At 45.8% G+C, this 17,930-nt stretch overlaps 2 protein-coding genes across 2 annotated transcripts in view; both read right to left on the minus strand.

Annotated features, from left to right (window-relative positions):
- The window catches only part of fam13a (family with sequence similarity 13 member A), a 43,944-nt gene extending 42,208 nt beyond the window's left edge, over positions 1 to 1,736 (minus strand). The window contains exon 1 of the mRNA XM_035418032.1: positions 1,512 to 1,736. Coding sequence (XP_035273923.1) covers positions 1,512 to 1,538 — 27 coding nt within the window. The 5' untranslated portion in view covers positions 1,539 to 1,736. The remainder of the gene's footprint in view (positions 1 to 1,511) is intronic.
- A 3,265-nt stretch (positions 1,737 to 5,001) lies between these two features.
- Positions 5,002 to 17,790, minus strand: zgc:154142 (uncharacterized protein LOC555481 homolog). Its single transcript, XM_035417321.1, has 20 exons — positions 17,567 to 17,790; positions 16,238 to 16,374; positions 15,649 to 15,742; positions 15,404 to 15,544; positions 14,990 to 15,087; positions 14,685 to 14,796; positions 14,061 to 14,282; positions 13,377 to 13,598; positions 12,942 to 13,082; positions 11,721 to 11,957; positions 11,222 to 11,407; positions 11,028 to 11,137; positions 10,547 to 10,647; positions 9,998 to 10,275; positions 8,690 to 8,853; positions 8,344 to 8,527; positions 7,472 to 7,690; positions 7,178 to 7,318; positions 6,494 to 6,730; positions 5,002 to 5,937 (listed from the first exon to the last, which is right to left on the minus strand). Exons 1-20 carry the CDS (start codon positions 17,724 to 17,726, stop codon positions 5,627 to 5,629), a joined length of 3,495 nt encoding a protein of 1,164 aa, XP_035273212.1. The 5' UTR covers positions 17,727 to 17,790; the 3' UTR covers positions 5,002 to 5,626.
- Between the last annotated feature and the right edge of the window lie 140 nt (positions 17,791 to 17,930).

A 17,930-nucleotide genomic window follows, 5' to 3' on the forward strand; every position in this document is an offset into this window, starting at 1 on the left:
AGATCGTAGAACATGGCCGCTACATTCGAATGCAGTGCTCTCACCACACCAGTGAGGTCTGAGCTGGCAGCTCTGAAAGAGGTGCATAGCAGGCCACGGGCATAGCCTGGTGAGGGAGGATTCGAGCTGGCAGGACTTTCCCCATCTCATCAGGCCAATGACTGCCACAGAGAGCGTGAGTGTTTGTCTGCACTCTCTTCAATCGACAGAGGACATTGCAGCAACAAGATTGGGATAACTGAAAAAATGGGCCATAATTTCATTTATTAAAAAAAAATGTTTAAAAAAAAAAAAAAAAACATAATTACAGCAATAATTGGCAGATGGTTAAAGAGAATTCCTAGTTGCCAGGGGATTTCTCAAAACAAAAACCGTTTCCATTGGCTCCTTTTGTATTTGTGCTGAGCCAGCGCTGTCTCGCTCGGGGAATATCTGAATGGTTTTTATGTCTGCGCTTCCCTGACAGACTGGGTGGTCTGAAGGCTCATTCCCTGGGTCCTAAACCACGCTCAGCCCTCCTAGCAGGTCCCGGCATGCTCAAAAATTGTCCCGCCCCTCCCTCCGTCACTCTCTCTCTCTCTCTCTCTCTAAGCTCAGAATGGAACCGGAGGGCCTGAACTCTAAAAACAGACGTGTGCCTCGATAGAGGGACCCCTTACAGCAAAAACGCTTCCGTTTAGTACTTAGGGAAACAAACAATTTGACACGCGAGAGCGAAAAGCAGGGCCAAAACCTGAAATTGCAAGAGGTTTATCAGAGAAGCTGTTTTCCTTTCAGTGAATAAGCACAAGTAACGGACTGAAAGCAATATTGTTTACATTCATGCATTACGTTGATTTAGAAGACACTGTCACTACAGTGAATTACACCCACCCGAGTTACATGTGAGCAACAATGCCAGACCGGGCAAACAACTTTCCCTTTCAATACTGTGGCTGACAACATAAGTTAATGGGCAGTGAAAAGACATGATTAATTCCATTAAGAATTAATTCCATTTTTTTTTTGGCATAATACAATAAATGACTGCATTAACTATTTAAAATGTGTTGGCGTACATTGCATTTCTTTCCCCCCTAAGTTGTTTCAGGAACATTGACTCATACTAATGAGGGATACAGGGTGGTAACCATGGATTTCAAATATTTATTTTGTGGTTTACTGTCCACTGCATATGTGCCATAAAATCTAAACTGAACTGAAAATAGTAAATGTCCGCCCTCGCATCTGTCCTTATGCATAACAGTAAACAACTTTAAGAAGCACTGGACGCAGTGAAAGTTAGTCACATCTTCAATGGTTAAACAGGAGGCCCAGTGAACAGGGCTGGCAAGAGACTGTGAACAACCAGATGCCCACAGAGGACTAAAGCAACACACAGAGCCAAGCCGCATGTCATAAACCTCCCCGTCACAGTTCCAGCGTAAAAAGTGAGAAACCAGGGGGGAACTTCAAACACAAACTCAAGACTGTCCCCTGCGTGCCGATTCGCAGTGCCTGCTGGTACTTACACAGATGGTGAGCGCTCCTGCCCCCATAGTTTTCTGGAAGAGTGCGGGGAGAGGGGCGAAGCTGTTGGCCCCACGGCCCCACTCAGAGGATCCCAAAAAAAGGCACCACCGCACACATCAGCCCCTCTGACGGAAGGCGACCGGGCACACGGAAGTGCTCTCAAACCGTGGGCGGCTGAGCCTCCAAGCCTCCGAGACAAAGACCCAGCGCCCTGGAAGAGTTTGCTGCTCTGATTCTACAACCCCGGCCAGACTAGCCTCCTCCAGCCTGAAATCTGAGCCCTGCGCCGCTATTGGCTGGCCAGCCCCGTCATGTGAGAAGCAAGGCTGAAACTTCAAGGGAATGGGGGGGCTGGACCAAGTTTGCTAGGGGGAGAGGATGCAGTTAGAGGATAAGCAGTGAAGTAATGATGAAGGGAATTTAAATACAATACAATGGAGTGTCCATATAACCTCTGTTCTAGAGAAAACAGAAAAGGCTAGAAAATGGCTTGAAATGTCTCAAACTAGGTCATTCTGGGTTTATGAAGCAGGAACTGTGGTCCTTAAATGCTGCTATTGCTTTGGGCAGTAATTCTCTTCTCCTACACAAACGCTTCAGTTTGTTTGGGATGGGCTATTGAATATACATTTAAGAGGCTGCATTGTATCCCTTTAATGTTTTGACATGGATGGTATAAACATGACTGAAATGCATTTACGAGTGACAAAATAAGTCACTGATACTGTATTAAGGGATAAATTCAAATTGCGATAGTATAATCGGCTTGATTTCCAAAACACGTCGGAAAAAAAACGAAGGTAAACCACGTGCTCACTGCGCCTATGGAACGCGAGCGAGAGATGCCTCCGCCACGTGCAATTAGTGAAAATTCAAACTTTAACAAAGCTTATATTTGTCTAACCACCAAATTTAAAAGGCTACACTCGACTGAAAGGCGTTTACAACGACGGACAGTTGTGGTAAAGTTTTCGAAATAACGGTGAAAAAATGACCAAACATTAATATCATTGTCGTATTGGTCTAAATCGTCTATAAAACGTGAGGTGATGTTTTGTTTAGCTATACGAATCCGTTGCTAGCTAAATGAATTACATTTCCTGTCAACATTAGCCACACCTAGCCGGCCGACATCCAACACTAAATCGTTTTATTAACACGCTTGCTGAAATACAGCGCGATGAGTCAATGAGTCAATCTTGCTATTGTTAACGTTTCTTAAATTGTATTTTTTATTGAACAGACACGATTTCAGGAAACCAACAAAATGCCAAAAATTCCAGTTGGCTTTTAAATCCGACATGCACGTGCTAAATCAGCGTATATTTGCTTGAAAACTCCAAAAGGGTACCAAAGGTGGTCTGTTGTGAAAAGTTGCTAATTGTGTCGAGGGCACATTCAAAATAAACATTTCGCCACGTCCCAACGTGCTATGGGCATTGAATGCAACCATACGGTAGCAAAGTTCTGATAGGGAAACAAAACAAGTATTACAAAACATGAGGCTGCAAGATTCGGTTTGTTGCTTATTTCAACAGAATGTATGTGCTTGTTACACAATGATATTTAAACATAACAGATTGATTGTTCAAATGGTCAATAGGCTATATATTGTCTTGTAGGCGTATATATAAAAGAATAAAATATCAACTGTAGGTTGAACCATATTTTGTGCTTCATAAGGATGTTGCTGTTATTATTATTATTATTATTATTATTATTATTGTTATTATTATTATTATTATTAATAATAATAAATGTATATAAGACCACTGAAAAAACTGTCCTTTTGATAATCGCCATGGTGATGCATAAACAGAACACAGAGATGAGTCACAGTGGCAGTAGAAGACAGTGTAATGGACTGTCATTTTCCGCTCTTTTTAAAAACCCTTGTTAAAACAATACAACAAAGCATCTGCTTTGTAAAAGTGAGCAGCACTCAATGAAAATGTCATTAGCACTCAATAGCACCCTTTTTTCTCTTGCCATTGATTTTTTTTTTTTTTTTTTTTTTACCTCACTAGTTTCTTTTTTTTTTCAGGCTTATTCTTTCCCAAATTTCCTGTTTCTTTGTTGTTGTTTTTTTTGTAAAGGCTCTTTTGGAATTGAATTGAATTTGCATGGTCGATATTCTCTACAAATGACCCCTAGAAAAGAGCAACCAAAAGATGTTAAAATTTTTGGCTTGTTTTCTCTGTCCTGTTGACCGCTTCTGGTGCGATTAAAATGCCCACATGATTTTCACGCCAGTCGTCAAAACTCGGAGGTCTGCTGCAGCAAAGCTCTCATGCATTCCAAACCTGAACTGTGTACAAAGGGGCAAGGCATTCTTCTCAGGGGGTGCGCCAAAATTGTGAACCAGTTTAGCACAAAAATATAAGAATAATACATTTCAACTATTGTTTGTTTTAAGTCCCTTGTTTGTGGTGTATTTATGTAACCAATTTTGATTTTACCATGTTTTTGTTTTTGATATGTTTACTATTACTTTTACTGTCCTCAACTCAAATTAGCGTGTAGTTTATCATTGTTCTTAATTCGCTGTCTTCTTATGACTCAGAGCTCGTAAAGCTGTTTGTTTCCTTACATCTACTATGCCCTGCGGATAGAATTCACTGTTATGTAACTCAGAAATGAATGATTATTCTCACTGTTGAGATATGTGTCCCTTAATCAGGAAATGTCCAGTATATGACCCCAAAAAAGACTTGCTCGCAGAAATACTTCACTGGCCTGCCAGCCTCTTGGATATGGGAACCTGATGTCAGAGTTTTAAAATATGGCCAAAGTAATCAGCTCCTTTCATATTTTTCAGGCCCATTCGGCTCTGTATGTCTGGTCAGAGATGAAATAAGTGGTCATTCATGTGTGGCTGAGTGGAACATATTGACTCATAGAAAAGTTGTCGGGTTTTGTCTCGGTGCCAGCGTGAGAACAGGGGCTTTCTGTCCCTTACACAACCAGAGAGCTCAGTGTTCACCACCCCAGAGACTTCCCAGCATGCACTGCTGTCCTGGAGGCCCACAGGCTGGGGATGGGGGGGGGGGGGGGCTGTGGGGGCAGGAGTGGGTGGTGTCTGAAACATCCACACCAAACACCCAAAGATCCACCCGATTGTAGCAACATCGTCCGTTAAAGCATATTCCAAGCTGGAGATATGAAATATAATTTAATATTTTGCCACACATTGACAGGTGGGACTACAAAACAGCTTCATTACTGCGATATATCAGCACAACAACCTTAGTGACAGTGAACACTGCAGCATATCAGCACAGTGATGTTAAATAACGGAAAAAAGATGCAACGCTCTATATATGATTATATTTCATGAACAAATAACAAGACAGCAGCAACATGTCAGTTGTACGACCATCTCCAAATTGTCTTGAAAGCTAAACGACACTAAGTGCTCCAAATAGTACACAGGCTGGCAAACTCTGCTGAGGACTGGAGAAAATCTGAATAACTGAGGACCTTTTCAGCTGATGTGGATAACAACTTTATTGAAAAGGGATACATAAGGAAACATAATATTAATTTCAATCCATAGCTAGAAAAAAAGACTCTTTAGTCAAGTACATGTACAGGAATATAACATTTAGGAAGCTAAAGAACAAGACCATGCTGAAAAGCAGGGTTCAGATGTTTATCAGATGATAAATATGCCTACCTATGGTAGACCATTTTGAATTTTATTTGTTGTATAAACTAGAAAAACATAATTCACAAAAAAATTTTTTTTTTTGGTCAAGGCATTTGTGCGAATTAAATTATCTCTTTTTAATTCCCTTTGCATTTTGAGAGCTTCACTATATACACACGCACACACACACATGCACATGCACACACATACACACACACACACACACAGGTACTTTAGCTCGGTACAGGTGAGTAGTTTTCTCCTGGTTAGAACCCTGCAGTCCATGTTCATGATAACCAGTACCTGTAGGGTAAGAAGGAGTTCTCTACTCCTGTACTTACACAGGGTGATGATGACCCTGGTGTAGGTGCTCCAGGTGGGGTTGGCTGGGGTGCTCAGGTATCAGCACCTCAGTGTCTTTGGCCGCTTGAGGTGATGCGTCCCAGGTGGTGGTAATGGGGTGTATCAGTTCATCTGAGTGGCTTGTGAGGTGTTCGGGGTGTTTGTGCTGTTTGGGGTGTTTTCGGTGGTCGTGGTGGGTGTGGGGTTTGTGGTGGGTGTGGTATTTGGGATATTTGTGGTGGGCGCGGTGTCCGTGGTGATCGACGCAGCGGTGGTGCCGGGCAGGGGCGGCAGAGTCGGGGGTGCAGGAGAGACAGCTTTCCAGTTTCCATGGAAACCCCTGTCCTGCGTGGCTTTGTTGCTGAGGAAGCGGATGACGGCGGCGTTTCCCCTGGTGGTCAGCGCTGGTGGGGCCGTGGATCCGCAGTACGGGCCTGTGTGGACATTGAGTCACTCTGGCTTATTCTGAGCCCCTGTCTGTTACTATGAGTTACTCTGTCGTACACTGCATTTACTCTGGATTGCTGTGTGAAGTTTGGAAAACGTGACTTTGTTTTCACGATTACACGATTCAAACCGTCATTATGCAGTATATTCAGTGTTTTGTCAGTGACTCGCAAAAACCTCATCATCACTCGACAACAAAATAGATTTCTCAGGAACATCAAAAAAAAAGTATTGTCAAATAGAAAAAAGAATGTTTTATTTTTAGCTGTTCCTGAGAACATCATTTTTGTTCTTTGTTATTGTATGCATATTGAAGTTTCTCATTTAGATCTATGTACTCTTGTTCTATGAACTAATAATGCTGCTCAAAAAACTAGTTTAACAGTACCATAGGGTTTTCAACCAGCTTTTTTTCTATGAGGTTAATAGAGAGCTGATATTATGCAAAAAAAAAAAAGATTTTTAAATCAAGCAATAAAAAATGGACACGTAAAATTCAGACCAGTTTGGATGCATATGAAGGAAAGCAGAAATAATACTGACCAAAAACTGAGACGTCTGAGCCCACTCCGTCAAAAATGGTGACATAATCATTGCAGGCTCCCAGCACATTTTGAGCCTGCAGACGGAAGTCTGTGAAGTTTATGTAGATTTGGTGGGTGGGCTCCACTGTGATTCGCCAGCTGCAGGCCTTCAGGGCAGGGTAGTTGGCATTGGGCCAACCGGGGGACACAAACTCCCCCTGCTCACCGCCAAAATGTCCCCCGCACTGCACCTCAGCTGAAAGCAGAACAAGCAAGCTTGGTTGTATCTGTGCCCCCCGTGGTCCGGCTCAATGATGACGTGTGTGCGCTCCAAGTCTAGGGTATAACTCAATGGTGTTGCTCACTGGGGATGCTTGTGAGCTCTATGGTATAACTCAATGGTATAGGTCAGTGGGGATGTCTGTGATCTCTATGGTATAACTCTATGGTATAGCTCACTGGGGATGCTTGTGAGCTCTGTGGTATAACTGGTGTAACTCAATATTGTAACTCAGTGGTGATTTATGTGAGCTCTCTGGTGTAACTCTGTATTGTAACTCAGTGGAGATTTATGTGGGCTCTCTGGTGTAACTCAATATTGTAACTCAGTGGAGATTTATGTGAGCTCTCTGTTGTGACTCTATGGTGTAACTCTGTATTGTAACTCAGTGGAGGTTTGTGTGGGCTCTATGGTGTAACTCACTGGGGATTTCTGCAGGATCTATGGCACTCCAGGAAGCGAGGAAGCCGGTGTCCACCACCCTGCTGTTGGAGGTGAACTGAACGGTCAGAGTGTCACTGGTGGTCACCAGATCACTGGGCACGGAGCTTCCACAGTGAGTCCCTGCAATACAACACACACACACACACGCACACACACACAGTAAATCTCTGCAATGCACCACAGACACGCATCTCACACCCCCACCCGCACCCGCCCCCTGGACTTCTTTAATGGAAACAGCAGTAGTATAGCAGCAGCAGCGGCGCGGCGCACCCAGGGAGCCGATGTGATCGGAGAGACTGAGCTTGTCGTTCATGCACAGTTCGCTGTCCTCCAGGGAGAAGTTGAGGAAGTGCAGGCGCACTAGTTTCCCCAGGGGCGCTTTGATGTTCCAGAGGCAGCCGGCGTTGTTGCTGTAGGTGAGGGGGTGGTTCATGGAGGACAGGCTTCCCCTCAGCCCGGTCACGTCCTTGGCCCCCCCACACCCCGAGACTGTGGGAGAGAGAGCCAGGCGCACCACTGAGCTGCACAGACTAGTGGAGCAAAGCACCGCTATTCAACATGCTAACTAATGAGCAAAGCTCTGCTATTCAACATACTAACTACTGGAGCAAAGCTCCGCTGTTGAACATGCTAACTAATGAGCAAAGCTCTGCTATTCAACATACTAACTACTGGAGCAAAGCTCCGCTGTTGAACATGCTAACTAATGAGCAAAGCACCGCTATTCGATATGCTAACTAATGAGCAAAGCCCAGCTATTCAACATGCTAACTAATGAGCAAAGCACCGCTATTCGATATGCTAACTAATGAGCATAGCCCAGCTATTCAACATGCTAACTAATGAGCAAAGCGCTGCTATTCAACATGCTAACTAATGAGTCAAAGCACCGCTAATTAACAGGCTAACTAACAAGCAAAGCACCGCTAATTAACATGCTAACTAATGAGCAAAGCACCGCTATTCGATATGCTAACTAATGAGCATAGCCCAGCTATTCAACATGCTAACTAATGAGCAAAGCGCTGCTATTCAACATGCTAACTAATGAGTCAAAGCACCGCTAATTAACAGGCTAACTAACAAGCAAAGCACCGCTAATTAACATGATAACTAATGAGCAAAGCACAGAGACATCGTACTTTGGAGGTCGTAGATGTTCTTGCGGATGACTTGCTCGATCCAGGGGATGTAGGCCGAGGTGCGGGTGAAGACGCTGGGCTTCTTGTCCATGATGCAGCCGATGGGCCCAAAGCTGGTGATGCCGTGGATCTCCCAGGGGCTGGCAGCATTGTCCTGGCAGACCAGAGGGCCTCCAGAGTCCCCCTGTGGCAGGGTAGAGAGTGCCCCCCACTTCAATCCGGCAAATATTGTACCAAAAAGCCACTGACTTTGTTCCCCTTGTGAAGCCCAGCTATGAGTTCCTCTGCTCAGAGGTGGCTGTTAGCATTGTCTATCTGGAGCTCATTAAAACCTGGGAATACAGACCTGGCACACAGACTTGAGCTCATCCGGGCTGTTGTAGCCACAGCAGATCATAGAGGGCTTGACCTGGAACCACCAGTAGTCCATCCTCTTACAGGTGTCAAAGGGCACCACAGGTAGATCCACCTGGTTGAGTGTCTCTGCCGCCTTTGGAGCAGTGGAGTTACCTGGTTGCAAGGGGGCAGTGTGAGCCAATTCAGTGCCCAAGTATCTCTCACAAAACTTCATCAACAGTCAGCTCTATTAGCAGCTGTGCTTCACTTGTTCAGTTGCTCAGATCTAGAGCATTCTATTCAACCGTCAAAGCTTTTTACTGATTATGTGAGGTTTACTACAGGACTACAGAATGATGATAATTATAGTGGTCATCATCAGTATTATTATGATAATTACCACCAGTGGACAATTGTAGAAAATGATGCTTTATGGCTGATTATATTTACCTCTAGAGTCTAGACAAAACCAAGGGTAACTCATTTAACCTGCTGCTTTTATAAATAATAATTAAGCTCTCTGTTGGGTCTCACTGATGCCCCAGTGATTTTGGGAGTAAATTTAAATTTTAGATTTAATTTAATTTTGAAACGGATAAAATTAAATATGGAAGATTAGATGTTAGAATAGATAAATTAGATATCCAGAAGAGACCATAGGTTTAAGAGGGGCGGTCTTTCCTGTCTCCTCATCTCAGCATTAGAGAAGGGGCGGGGCCTCACCTGTCTCATCGCCCCAGGGTTAGAGAAGGGGCGGGGCCTCACCTGTCTCATCGCCCCAGGGTTAGAGAAGGGGCGGGGCCTCACCTGTCTCATCGCCCCAGGGTTAGAGAAGGGGCGGGGCCTCACCTGTCTCCTCCCCTCAGCGTTATAAAAAGGGGTGGGGCCTCACCTGTCTCATCGCCCCAGGGTTAGAGAAGAGGCGGGGCCTCACCTGTCTCATCGCCCCAGGGTTAGAGAAGGGGCGGGGCCTCACCTGTCTCATCGCCCCAGGGTTAGAGAAGGGGCGGAGCCTCACCTGTCTCATCGCCCCAGGGTTAGAGAAGGGGCGGGGCCTCACCTGTCTCCTCCCCTCAGCGTTATAAAAAGGGGCGGGGCCTCACCTGTTTCATCGCCCCAGGGTTAGAGAAGGGGCGGGGCCTCACCTGTCTCCTACCCTCAGCGTTATAAAAAGGGGCGGGGCCTCACCTGTCTCCTCCCCTCAGGGTTAGAGAAGAGGCGGGGCCTCACCTGTCATTCCCCCCCTCCAGGGTTAGAGAAGGGGCGGGGCCTCACCTGTCTCCTACCCTCTGCGTTATAAAAAGGGGCGGGGCCTCACCCGTCTCATCGCCCCAGCCAGTAGCGTAGCACTTCTTCCCCCCGGCCAGGATCTCCTCTGGAGAGGGCCGGCAGGCGAAGCTGACCTCCTCCGTGGGGAACACCTCGCCGTCCAGGCGCACCAGAGCGATGTCGAACTCCACGGTGGGCACCTGCGGGTACTTGAAGCCCTGGTGCCTGTATATGCCGACGATGGGCAGGCACTGCTCGCTGGGCTCCGTCAGCGTCAGGTTGTGCTTCCCGAAGCACATGCGCCAGCGCGGGAGCTCGTCTGCGTAGCTGCACACAGCACAACGCCGTCAACGCTTCGCCTGAGCACTATCATACCGAGCACTCCTTCAAAACTACTGAGCAGTCCCCACAATTTAGTAAGTAGTAAAAATTTAGTTAAATATTTTTAACAACAAATATTTTCCCCTGATATGGAAATCAACATGTAGGTCAGGTTTTTGTGAAGATTCCCAGAGTGAACACAGTGAAGGTTTACTATACAATGACTAAAGGCTGAATTTATCAAAAACTAAAGGCTTACCTTTAGTGATTTACTTACTTTATGAAGCAGTGAGCTGCTGTTAAAACCCAGTTCTTGTGGATGAGGGTCCCGCCACAGATGTGAGCGAACCTTGGCTGTGGTTGGCTGGCCGGCCACACCTGCGCGTGGGTAGAGGGGTCAAGGAGGTGTGTCAGCGGTGACGTCCAAACCAGTCACACACCGGAGAACCGCTGAATGCTTCAGACAGCGTCACGTGCTGGGGCTGAGAGACACGTGTTCACACAGCCACGCCCAAACACACCAGCGGCCACGCCCAGAAATACACCTGCAACCACGCCCCAAACACACCAGCGGCCACACCCAGAAATACACCTGCAACCCCTCCCCAAACAAACCTGCAGCCACACCCAAACCAGTGGCCACGCCCAAACACATCAGCGGCCACGCCCAGAAATACACCTGCAACCACGCCCCAAACACACCAGCGGCCACACCCAGAAATACACCTGCAGCCACGCCCACATACACCTGGATTTACCTGCATTGAAACTTGCCAGGGCCAGGAGTGAGGTTTGGCGGGCTCGCCGTTGACGATGCGTGTGTTGATCATCGGGGGGATGGCGGGTGTGCCGCAGGTAGCAGGCCAGTCTAAAGACCGTGTGGCACAGTTAGGAAAACATCTTACATCTTAGACATCTGTGTCTAAAGACGGAAATGGGCAGTTATGGTTACCGATGGGGATGTCGTCCCAGGGGTTGGGGGGCGTCGGGGGCTCTGTGGGGGCAGGCAGGGAGGGGTCAGTCGTCCAGGTGGCTCTGAAACCTTTGGCCTCGGTGAAGAAGTCCGAGTGGAAGCGTATCAGCAGGCTGTTCCCTGTGCTCTGGATCACAGCGGGGAGTTTGGACCCACAGAACGGGCCTGGAATGGAAGCGTTCCAAACTCTGATAATATTGCAGAAACATAGCCTGGATTATGCTAGCTAATGCTAGCCGACATTTCACTAGTGGTGCTGCTTGCTTAAATGGGTGTACTAAACCCACTGAATTTTATTGATGGTCTACTAATATGTCAAAAGATACTTTGAATAGTTTTTATCATTGCGCAATATCGTACTCTCAGACAAAAGCTTGAAATGTCTACTTGGCAGTTAAATTATTATCTAATTAACACTCTTAAAATAGCGTGTGCTGTGCGACTTTACATGCAAAAGAGAGTTTCACTCTTCACCCACCGTGCTTCTTCGCTCCAGCAGTAATCCCGTCGTAAACGACCACATTATCGTAGCATCTTCCGATCAGTGGGCCGGGCTCCTCCACTTCGAAATGCGTGAACGTCAGAGTTATGGTCTTTCCGGCCGGCACCTGGATGCTCCACATGCACTGGCTGTTACCGGGGTAGTTCATGGGCCAGTTCTTCGTCTTTATGACTCCAACCTCCTCGTGCGAAGCTCCACCACACCCCTGGATCTCTGAGGATGACATCACGCAGGTGTTCACTCCAGAGCGCCAGACCTGTAGGCTCCATCTCGCATGTCAGCGCATTGTCATACATGACGAGACCTTTCAAGTGCATTTGCCACATCTGGCAACCAGTAGAATCACCCCAAATCATAATGGAGTGAAGACATATTAGATTTTATAGCTAAGAAAGAAGCTAGGCAACACGGTGTCATTGATGCAAGTCACCACAAGTATTAATAGCGTCCCCTTGTGGAGAATCAAACCATGTCCATGATGTTACAAGCCATGTCCATGATGTGCTTTGGATCTAAAAAAGTTCAATTCTGAAAAAAATCTGATGTAGAATTTTTAGTTGGCTGCACTGAAAATGGGCAGAACATCAGAGATGTACCACGGCACTGATTAATTTACTGATCCTCATTAACACATCCTCGCAGCACATCTGGGACATAATGTCAGATGACACCAATGAATAGGAATGAGCAGCTTCGCCAAAACTGCAGCTGCAAGCAAATACACAGCCTGGCGATGTATTTTAAATCAGCGTACTACTGCTTATTAATCTCAGCTGGGGAGGAGGGCGAGTTTGATACCCATGGCAGTATTCTGTACCAACAGGCCAAATATGTTGTTTGACAAATCAGGCACAGTTTTATCTGACTACATGATTAGCTTCACAGAAATGACCTGTTTTTTAATTTTTTATTTTTTTGGACAACAGCATAGGGAACACCATTTGGCATTGCTTCAGAAAGTCTGCAGTCCTAGTGATTGACTCTGCGATAGTGTCTATCTTATCTGCTGTATATGCAATGTCATGCAGCAGAGTCGTTGCCCTGTGTGCGATACACGCATCATTTACTACACAAATCACACCACAGGATAACGTATTTCACGTGACTTTTGTACTTTATGCAGCTCTTTGAAGATTTTATCGATGCTCGTGGCTAACTCTTTGACCGACGGTACCCCGAGCCGTGTGTGTGTCTTACCTGAGATGTCCTCGGGGTATGTCGCCTCCCACCTGGCAGAGAAGCCGTGGTCAGTCAATCGGGAGTCGGACTGGAAACTGACGGACAGCTTGTTATCGGAACTGATGATGACAGGAGGGAGAACGTACCCGCAGTGTTTTCCTGAAAGAGAGCCATAGTGTTGAGACACACGTGCACACACACTCACATGCACGTGCACGCATGTACACAATCTACACACATACACGTACACACACTCACACGTGCCCACAAACATTAGACGTCCTGTGTTCAGACTTCAGTCAATGTTCTGAGTACAGGACACACACAAGCACCAACCTATCATCTCACCGTCTAAACAGCCTGCATTTATTGTTTACGTGTTTAATTATTGAGTGGACCGGCAGGCGATGCCGTGTTGTAGCCGATAGCGCCAGTGGCGCACGTGGTACATACCCATCGACTGCAGACTGTCGGAAACCTGGAGTCCGTCCTCTCCGCAGTTCCCCGCCTCTCCCACCACGGAGATGGCGGTCACCTGCAGCCTGGCCAGCAAGCCCTCTGGAACTGTGATGTTCCACGCGCACCTCAGGTTGGCTGGGTAGGGCTCCGGGAAACCTTTGGACTGGATCTCACCTTTACGGCCGGTCAGCACCGCATTGGTGCCGCAGCCTGAGTCTAAAAACGGAGGAGGAGAAGAGCGTAGTTGGATTTGTGAAACGCCATTTGAGTCCGTTGCAGGGGTTTTTGGGCTGTCGGAGGCTTCAGTTCTTTCTGCTTGAGCACAGGCATTAGGTTTTTGTGTTAAGGGTTTTGCACGTCGTCACAGTCTTTGGAAAGTAATTGAAAAAAATGGAGGAGCCGTATAAGCTATGCGGGTAAAACAGGAATTGGTGCTCACTTAATTCTGTTTGCGCTGATCGAGGTTGGATTACTGCCCGCTGATTTTTAACGGAATAGTACTTTACAGAATCAGAGTAACTGAAGTACTTTACAGGGAGTTCAAGCATACAAAACTACAAGAAAGCGATAAAAACCCGTCATATTGGTTATGTAAAAGCTTGTACAAAACTAGTGTGTAAGTTCAAAGTTGGAAATGTATAAAATCCAGTTTTGGGTAATGCGACACTGAGGCCTTACCGACAGGTGGTGGTGTTGTGCTGGGACTGGTACTGGTGCTGGGGGTGGTACCGGCACTGGTACTGGTTTGGGGCGTGGTGCTGGGAAAAGGCTTGGAACTGGCCAGCCTGTAGGTGGCGTCGAAGCCTTTTCTACTCAGGGAGCTGTCCGTTTTGAATCGGATCACCATGGTGTTGCCGGTGGAGACCACTGGACTGGGAGTCTTTCCACCGCAAAAACGACCTAAGGACACAAGCTCTTAAGTTCTCTCTGTTTTCGAACCAATTTTCATTCTTCTTGAAAAATGGTCACTAGATTAAGCGAGCCTGAAATTAAATCCATATTTAATATAATGCATTGGATTTAATGAGGGCCTTGTAAAGTTTATAAGTTCTAATTTAATTTTTTATAAGCCCCTTCAGAAGTGAGTTTTAACATAATTAATTTTCTACTCATAAACCTTAATGTGAATAGTGCTCTAGCACGTAAGAGCAGATTTCATAGAGTTAAATCTCTCACACAATACTTCTGAGTCTCAGTTGAGATCTTAATGTCGACCATCACCACCCACACCTGACTTATGCAAAGAATAAACAAGCATTCTGTGTGATGATTCATTCATTTCATATCGTGATTATCCTTTACCCAAGTGAGCCGAGTCATAAACATCCACGTAGTCTCCACAGTTGGTCGGAACAAGGTCGAAAGTGGAGAACGTGAGTCTGATCTGCTGTCCCTCGGGCACCGTGATCTTCCACTGAAATACAAAGGGCGGTATTACAGCCCCACAAGAATCCACCCAAGTACTAATAAGTAGCAACAGAGATCCCAGGAGGTTTCACACAAGTAGCAGTGCTACTGAAGAGCATTATAGATCCCCAAATAGAGGATCCACACGCACCAATACTAACAAGCAGCTTAGCTCGCAAATAGGAAGGGGGGGGGGGTACCTGGTACAGCGCCCCATTCTCATAATTTTGGGAGGGAAATCCTGGGCTCTTGATCTCCCCATAGGTGCCTTGCAGGTGGCCACCTCCTCCCGCTATTTCTGGAAAATGGAGGTAAAGACAGAGAGAGAGTTCAGTCACACAGACCCCCCCCAAAAGAGGACTTTTTCACCCACACCCTTCTGCTGAAGAAGGTACACTTTCTGCACCTGTTCAGTGGGACAGGGCCCAGTCAGCTTCACACACACACAGTCCTGAAGTGGACATGGTAAAAGGGTCTATGGACCAGTCAGCCCTTTTGCACATTTGTCAAACACAGACTGTTATTTCCTGAATTTGCGTATTGCAAAGTGGAAGGAGGTTTTCTGTACGTTGTCCATGAGAACTCTGCTGTTATGCAGTGTGAGGCTATAGTACCTGCAGTGCTCTCCGGAGCTACAGCGCTATAACGGGCTTTGAATCCTTTGTCTGTTCCCTGGTCATTGGTGTCGAAGTACACCACCAAACTGTTCCCCAGGGAAACCAACGGTTTGGGTTTTGTGCGCCCGCAATACTTCCCTATAAAACCCAGAAAGAAAGAAACATTTGGCCATCGGATCTGCCAAACATACAGCATATTAAATGCACTCTAGGTTAGACCGTAAATGGTTTTGGACGCTTACCAATGGTTCCCAGGTTGTCCTGTATAGTGAGGAAATCCGACGAGCACAAGTCTGTGTCCTCTAGAGAGAAGTCTTCAAACCACAGTTGGATGACCTAAATCACAGCAGAGTGCCATGGGCTACTTAAACCATGACAGGGTGCATGGGACCTAAACAGTGGCAGTGCGTTGGAAGAGACATTCCTGTGAGCGATCCCAAGCTGAGTGTCAGTTTTCAGTAAAATGAAAATGTGTACCACATCCTGCATATCAGTCAAAAAGGACTATTATCAGCCAAAAATAAATATAGATAACCCATTTTGCATATTTATATCTGTGTATATTCAGTCATTTATAACGAACATATCAGATATCAGGGTGGTACTCTCTGGATCAAAACTCACTGGGCAGTCACATACTACAATTCCCAGAATTCAAAGCTTGTGTAGCATGCCACCCACCAGTGACTAGATAAGAACATCTGCTAAATTAATTAAAATGTAAGACCTGAATAAGTAAAAACAGAATAAGTATGAGGTCATGTGTAAAAGATGTCCAGCTTCTTTTTGTATTGTGATGTTTTTGTCTTTCATGCGTAGTGTGCCCTGTACCTTGTCTGGGCTGACAGTGATGTGCCAGCTGCAGCCATTGCCGTTGTCATAATTATTTGGGTAGTTCTTGCTGGAGAACTCCCCTGAAGGCCCCGTTAGCTGCTGTGGATTTCCACATCCAGAATCGATCACGGCATCTGTGAATGGACAGGACATTTTAACTCTTCATTTTCAAAACTGATTTTCAAAACGGATTCCACTGATACTATTGAACTGGTGTATGTGGACACCTGACATCCAACATCTCACCCAAAATTATGGGCATTAATGTGGACTTTGTCCACCCTTTGCTGCTATAACAACCTCCACTCTTCTGGAAATGCTTTATACTAGATTTGCTTTCATTCAGCCAGAAGAGCATTAGTGAGGTCGGGCACTGTTTGGGCAATTAGGCCTGGCTTGCAGTTGGCTTTCCAATTGATCCCAAATGTGTAGGATGAGGTTGAGGTCAGGGCCCTGTGCAGGTTCTTCCACATCATTCTCAACAAAACAATTCCTATATGGACCTAGCTGTGTACCTGGGGGCATTGTCATGCTGAAATTGGAAAGGGTAGCACAGAATTGTTTAGAATGTGATTGTATGCTGTAGCATTATGATTTTCCTTCACTGGAACTAACAGCCCCAGACCAAGGGGTGCCAAGATACCTTTGGTCATATAGTGTATCAGCAGATAAGATGTCCAACAGCTCGTGAATAATTTACAGCTTTGATAGAGTCGAAGTGTAATCTACCACATGCATCTGTACACTATAAATACTCACAGTCATCTTCATTAGACACTACAACCAGCTGATAACCGAAAAACACAATATAATCCACGTGAAAGAGGGTACTTCTTGCAAATAACAGTCAGCTAAATTCTCTGAAGATTTGGAGACTTTGTGTGCTCCTTCATTAGAGAATGCTCCTTGATTAGAGATCTGTAATGACCTTAATTAGAGAGCTGTAATGACTGAGAATACTCATTAATTAGAGAGCTGTAATGACTCTGAGAATACTCCTTAATTAGAGAGCTGTAATGATTGAGAATATTCATTAATTAGAGAGCTGTAATGACTCTGAGAATACTCCTTAATTAGGGAGCTGTAATGACTGAGAATACTCATTAATTAGAGAGCTATAATGACTCTGAGAATACTCCTTAATTAGAGAGCTATAATGACTCTGAGAATACTCCTTAATTAGAGAGCTATAATGACTCTGAGAATATTCCTTAATTAGAGCGCTGTAATGACTCTGAGAATACTCCTTAATTAGAGAGCTGTAATGACTCTGAAAATGCTCCTTAATTAGACAGATGTAGTATCCAGTTGGCAGTTAAAACTCACCCTCTCCTTCTTCATCTCCCCCCGTGGAGGACTGGCGCTCTAAGACGTATGCCACGATCAGGCCGATGCACACTCCGGTCAGGGCCACAAAGAGAAAGATCAGGCATTTCTCCAGGGTGGTGAAGGTCTTCCGACCCCTTCTGGAACATTCCTCTCCCATGGTGCTCAGCTGCGGTGGAGATGTACGGGTGCTTGTGCACAGCACAGGCGTGTAAGGTCTGCTTGAGGGTGGATCTCAGGCTTATAACAGTCTCTCTCTCCTGACCTTTGAGAGGCTGTACTTTTGTACTTTCATAAAGTCTGGGGCCTCAGGCTAGTGTTTTCCAAAGCTGAATAGCCCTTATCAGCACAGCTGGGGTACTAC

This window comes from Anguilla anguilla, chromosome 5 (assembly GCF_013347855.1).
Source record: "Anguilla anguilla isolate fAngAng1 chromosome 5, fAngAng1.pri, whole genome shotgun sequence".
NCBI classification, from domain to species: Eukaryota; Metazoa; Chordata; class Actinopteri; order Anguilliformes; family Anguillidae; genus Anguilla; species Anguilla anguilla.

What these genes read in the sequence shown, in the direction of transcription:
- zgc:154142 (XM_035417321.1), bottom strand. Translation starts at nt 17,726, where the DNA reads ATGGGAGAGGAATGTTCCAGAAGGGGTCGGAAGACCTTCACCACCCTG. An exon ending in GCAGCTCACTGCTTCATAAA is followed by an intron (nt 10,276 to 10,546) that starts GTAAGTAAATCA and finishes TGCTGTGTGCAG; the next exon opens with CTACGCAGACGAGCTCCCGC. An exon ending in GAACATCTACGACCTCCAAA is followed by an intron (nt 7,691 to 8,343) that starts GTACGATGTCTC and finishes TCTCTCCCACAG; the next exon opens with TCTCGGGGTGTGGGGGGGCC.